Source organism: Phaseolus vulgaris, chromosome 2, assembly GCF_000499845.2.
Source record: "Phaseolus vulgaris cultivar G19833 chromosome 2, P. vulgaris v2.0, whole genome shotgun sequence".
NCBI lineage: Eukaryota > Viridiplantae > Streptophyta > Magnoliopsida > Fabales > Fabaceae > Phaseolus > Phaseolus vulgaris.
This window is the reverse complement of record NC_023758.2, coordinates 41204726-41210875: the sequence shown is the minus strand read 5'-3', so window position 1 is coordinate 41210875 and position 6150 is coordinate 41204726. Positions and strand designations below refer to the sequence as shown.

The window sequence follows — 6150 nt, the reverse complement described above, 5'->3', positions numbered from 1 at the left end:
GATACTGTTTATTGTTATCAACATTGTTTTATTCAAATTCAGTCTGATAAGTTTTGGTTGAAAGATGTGTATTTTCTCTTGCTAATTTTCCTTTTTACTCTTTGGTTTCAACCCCATTTAATTTTAATTTTAAAATTCGAGTAAACAGGTATATATGCTGAGCCTCAAATTATAGATTTATGGCAAAAGTTTGGCTGATGCCCTCGTTAGAGTTTCCAAGACAAAAGATGCATAAAAAACGTCAAATAAAAGGATGTCTTACAGGATTGACGTAGTTTGAAAGGGTATCTCAAAATAATTACAATGCTTTTTCTTTTTATGGAAGAAATAAAGAACATAAGTTTTTTTTTGGCAATAAAGAATGAAAGGAAACTAAAATGACAAGAAAAATCTAAAAGAAAGAAAGAGAAGAAATATAATAATGATAACGCTGAGTGCTTCCTTTTACCCCATGGTTGTTCTGTCTGTTGTCTTACTGAAAAGTGAAAACCATTGTTGTTGACATGATAATGAAGAGTAGTTATCATATCGGAATATAATAAAAGTATTGATTAGAAAGAGGGTTATGAAAGGTGAGCTAAAAGAAATGAAAATGTAAGTGTGAAACCCCCAAGGACAAGCTGGATCCCACTCGCCCTGTGGTAATTCAGTTGAAAAGTTCTGACCCCAGAGAATAAGACTCCCAGGTAAGAAAAGAAAGAAAACTAATATTATTTGAGAAGTGTAGTGTTGTATATAAGTTTAAAATTGAGTGAAATTTGGCGCGATTCTGAATCCCAGTATATATGTATGATGTGATTGGGCAAAGAAGAGGACCCTCTCCTTCATCACTTATCTGTGGTGGTGTATGAGTGTGGTTGAGCCATGAAACAAAGCCTCACCATTCTCCTCTTTCTCCTTCCCACAATAAGCATCTCACTTTGTGAACCCCTTGACCCCAAGCAAGTGAAGGCCCTACAATCCCTCAATATCCCCACAACTAAAGACCCATGCTCCCAGCCTTCCTTAGTCTGCGACACCTCCACACCCCTCCGCCACCTCACTACCCTCCAACTCTCCAACTGCACCTCTCCCCACCTCTCCCTCTCCTTCGCAGCCCTCAAATCCCTCTCCACCCTCAACACCCTCCTCCTCCTCAACTGCCCCTTCACCTCCACCGCCTCCCCCACGCGCTTCCCTTCCCAACTCGCCTCCACTCTCCGCTCCCTCACCTCCGTCAACAGCCTCCGCAACATCTCCGCCGTCTCCCTCTCCCACCTCAGGAACCTCACCCACCTCACCCTCTCCAACCTCACCATCAAAGCCTCTGCTCCCTACGTTCTCTTCTCCCACATCTCCAACCTCCAAACCCTCACCATTTCCCACGCCAGCCTCGCCGGCTCTCTCCCTAAACACATCCACTCTCCCAACCTCACCTACATCGATCTTTCTTCCAACAACCTCCGAGGCAACATACCCTCCTCCATCACCATGTTGGACACCCTCCAAGTTTTGATCCTTTCTTCTAATCAACTCAAGGGTGAGATACCCTATTCCATTGGGGACCTCATTTCTCTGAAAAACCTCTCCTTAGATTCCAACTCCTTCTCGGGCTCTCTTCCCGACTCCTTGTCCGCCATACCCGGTTTGGTTCACTTGGATCTCAGTTCCAACCAGCTCAATGGGACCATCCCAGCCTTCATTTCCCAAATGAGTAACCTCAAACACTTGAACCTCGCTAACAACCTCCTTCGCGGGGTTCTGCCTTTCAACTCCACTTTCATCGATAAGCTGCAAGTGTTCAAGGTGGGTGGCAACGGGAACTTGTGTTATAACCGTTCGGTTTTGTCTTCCAAGTTGAAGCTGGACATTGCTCCTTGCGACAAGTTCGGAAGGCCGGTTTCTCCTCCGCCGTCCAAGCAGAAGCGTTCTTCTGCGGATGATAGCAGCAGGGATGGAGATTATGATGAGGGTGATTATGATGATGGTGGTGCCACTGTTAGTCACAAGAAGGAACATCATCATGGACCCAACAAACTGGTTCTTGGTGTGGCCATTGCACTTTCTTCCATGGTCTTTCTCGTTGTTTTTCTAATCCTGTGCTCCAAGTGCTGTCGCTGAGAAAAAAGTTTTGATTTGGCAACGAAGAGTAGAACTTTTTGTAATTTATTTGAAATGGCTTTGTTTGATTCATTTATTTATGATGCAAAGAGTGGTGAGGATGGTGCAGAGGGAGAGTATAAGAGAAAAGAGAGAGATTGCAAAAATGAAAGGTGGCACCCCCTAGAATCATGAGAGGAAAATTTTTTATGTTGAGCTTTTGTTTCATTTGGTATTTTAATCGATTTCTTGTGCAGTGCAATGATTTGTATACGAGGACTGATGGTGGTCTTTGCCACTTTTGTAATTAGCTGTTTATGAGTAGAAAGAGGTGCATGCTGTATCCAGAAAGATGCGATTAACTTATGCTATAAGCACTTATTTCTCTCACTTTTCATTGTTTCTTCCACCACTCTACTAACTCAATCTCACTCTTTTTGTCTGTTGCGTTGCGTCACTTTCACAACTCTTTTCTCAAATAAACTCAGCAGCAAACTTTCATTTCCCTTTTTCTTGAATAAACCTTGCTTAAAGAGCAAACATTTTGTTAATAGGTCAACTTTGTTATAAATATATAAATAAGAAATAAAATTTACAACATTTTATGATTCGTTTACCAAATTCAAAAAGAAAAATAATGTGCTCTAAATGGGTGATCATAAAATGTATTGCCAACATTTTCTTATCATTTCTTTTATTGAAAGCTTTTTGTTATCCCGGCCAAATCAGTAAGCATGTGTCTAGTAATAAGAATGTAACAACTTTGTAATTTCAATTAACATTACTTATAATAATGACAACCTTTGAGGAATATGTCTTTTTTAAGTGTGGTTTTTCTATAAAATTTGTGGAGACAATATTTTAATATACAAATCATTAAAATAAAATAGCATTGGCTGAGAAAGTAAGCAATATATGTTCTAAAATGGTTTTTTATCACATTTTATTATTGCGTGAAATGTAGAAAGATCTAGCGAGTTACTATTTTTTTTATTTCATCCATAAAAACATATCAAACTTGAATATTTAATTAACTGAATTAGACTTTGGTGTGAGTTACTAAATTAGCAATAAGAATTACACCGTTTACTAAAATTGCAATAAGATTTGCATCATTTAGTGGGAGTTATATATATGCAATGCATTTCATTAATTGCAAAGTGTTGAAAAACTATATTCAAAACTAAAGTCGCTGTAATTGGCAAGTTTGCAAGATTTTAGGTTCAAATTGTATTCTCGTCTATTTTAAAAATGTGTATTGTGAACATTTGGTATGTGGTAAAGATAAAATATATCATCTCATTTTAAATTATGGTAATTTATTAATCATTAAGTGTTGTTAAGAAGGATTAAATATATCATGCTATATAATTTAATTATTTTAAAATAATTATTATTTAAAAATATACTTGTATTGTTAGGCGGAAAGGTTTGACCGAAAAGTCAAACTTAAAAAAGTCCATAATGATAGTTACTGTAACAAAACTCATAATGATAAGGTCCAAATTAATAGGTATGTATTTAAAAAGATATTAGGTATAAAAAGAAAAACTCAAATAGGTTATGGACTCAGTATGAAAACACTATAAAGAGGACATCAATCTAAAAGGTAAGTAGAGTGATTTTTATTTGATAAACTATATCAAACTGATCTTGACTTTAGTATCGGAGCGCCTTGCATGTATACATACCCAACCGAGAGGAGAAGCCAAAAGGTCCAGTTGATCCCGTCCAACTTAGGAAGTTTGCCAACCTTAGGTCTAACATGAAGGAGAAGTTAAGAAAAGTCCAATCCGAAAAGTCGAATGCATTTTGCTTGAAAAGAGATAGTTTCTAGAACTTTGTAAATGGTTAAACTTTATCTGTGGTGATGATGATTAAGAAAAATAAGTTCAATTGTAAATTTAATTCATATATCTAATATTTTTTTCACTTTAATCTTTTTATAAAAAAATTATATAAGGTAAAATTATTCATTTAATCTTTAAAATCTGAATATATATATATATATATATATATATATATAATTTCTTTTATTCCTAAATACTTCGGCGATGAAGATTAAAAAATTTAAAATGATAAATAAAGACTAAAAGATATTAAATAATATTTATAAACAATAAATAGATAATTTTAAATATAAAGACAAAAATATAAAACAGAGAATTATACGAATTAAATAAGTAATTAAATCTTCTATCTTTTCATGAAAAATTGTTTACAAACTAATACCAATTATTTATTAGATTTATAATAATAATAAAACATATTACAAAATTAAATTTTTGGATTTTTTTGGAGAAGTATTAAATAAACAACTTGTGGTCTAATATTACAAACAATGTAAGACTTTAGTAAGTAAGAAACGGTCAAAACTAAGGGCAATATTAATGTATTAACATCAAGTTATTCAACATTATATATTATTACTCGTTTCAGAATTTGATAACATTTTGTACTAAAACAATCTCAATTAATTAAAAAAAAAATTGAGAATGTGTATACATTATTGTCGATCTCAATTTAAACTATTAAGTGTGAATCATTTCATAATATTTTCTCATTAAATGTTTTTTTTCATAGAAAATATATATATGTATATATATATATATCATGAAGATTAAACTGTAAAATTTGACATATGAAAATCCATGTCGGATGCATTTTTAATTAATAAGTAGGTAAAAAAAAATCAAAGCTCTAGCTTGTATAAGTTTTTTTTTTAAAAAAAAAAAATGAAAAGTAACAATCACTTATTTCTTTTAGGATGAATACTCTATTCACTACAACAACTATTTATATATTTTATTTCTAATATAATATAAAAAATATTGTAATTTTAGTATAAAAAATATTTTTCTTAATTTTATTTAAACTTTTTTAACATTTAGAGTAATTAAATATATATTTAGTGTTTAATAATTGTTACATATATATAGAACAAAATTAATGTTAGTATCCAATTAATTTTAAAATATTTTTTACTCTTTATTTTTTATTTTATAGTTTAAAAAATTCTTAGTGATTTTTTAATATTAAATATCAATATTAATTTTTTCCTTAATAAATATATATAATAGTTATAAAATCAAACTTATACTCAATTACCTCAACTCTTAAAAATTCAAAACTAAATAATAGAATTAAATTTATTTTATTAACATATTAAAAATAAAATATATCAATATTTATTATATTTAATTGTTTATTTTTTTAGTCACGTAAAAATTAATGATTCCGTGGCTTATAAAAGTTGTTCAATTAAAAAATTGAACTACAGTTATTTTTTTAATCTTGGTCTAGAGTGTGGTAGCAGAGAGAAAAACCGCTATTCATGGGATGCAATCAGATTCTCTGAATGTAAGAATCTTTGCCTATGAATTGATTTTTTCAAAGATTAAAAAGATAATCAAATGAAATTATAAAGTCAGAAAAAGAAGGACTGCGATAAAAATATAAACTTCTTCATTTTCTTTGTGCCGTGCCAGAAAAAAAAAAGTGTACCTCGCATGCTATTGCTTTTAAGTTACAGACATTTATTTTTGTTTTTACTTGTATTAAAATAAAAGTGTCTGCTATTTTATCGTTACAACAAAAAAAAGTGTTTAATGCCATTTGTTTCATACGTGGTTGTCTTCTAATTTATCCTCACCTTATTGAAAGAGTAAAAAAAAGGAGAGAAGGAAAAAGGATAATTTAATTATAAAAAAATTATTCACATTAATATAATTAATTTTGATTTATCTTAATTGAAAAATAATTTCGATCAACACTAACTTGAGAAATTTTTGTACCTATGTGAATGATAAAATCTAAACAATTTTTTACTAAAAGTAATATCAATTAAAGATATAATTAATATTTATATTTTATAATTTTTAATAATATTTTAAAAAAATATTCATTTAATAATAATTGAGATACTTTATTTAAATAAAAAAGAATATTATTTAATATATTTAAAATATTTTATCTAAACAAAACATTTAAAAAGTGAAATAATTTGAAGTAAAATTAATTTAAATATAATGTATTTATATATTTTAGATATTGAATTTTTTTATTTAAACA

General features: G+C 30.6%; 1 protein-coding gene across 1 annotated transcript; it reads left to right on the top strand.

Annotated features, from left to right (window-relative positions):
- Positions 1–737: 737 nt before the first annotated feature.
- LOC137812153 (receptor-like protein 51) lies at positions 738–2445 on the top strand. The gene has a single exon (XM_068614072.1). It carries the CDS (start codon positions 865–867, stop codon positions 2098–2100), a length of 1236 nt encoding a protein of 411 aa, XP_068470173.1. The 5' UTR covers positions 738–864; the 3' UTR covers positions 2101–2445.
- Positions 2446–6150: the final 3705 nt, after the last annotated feature.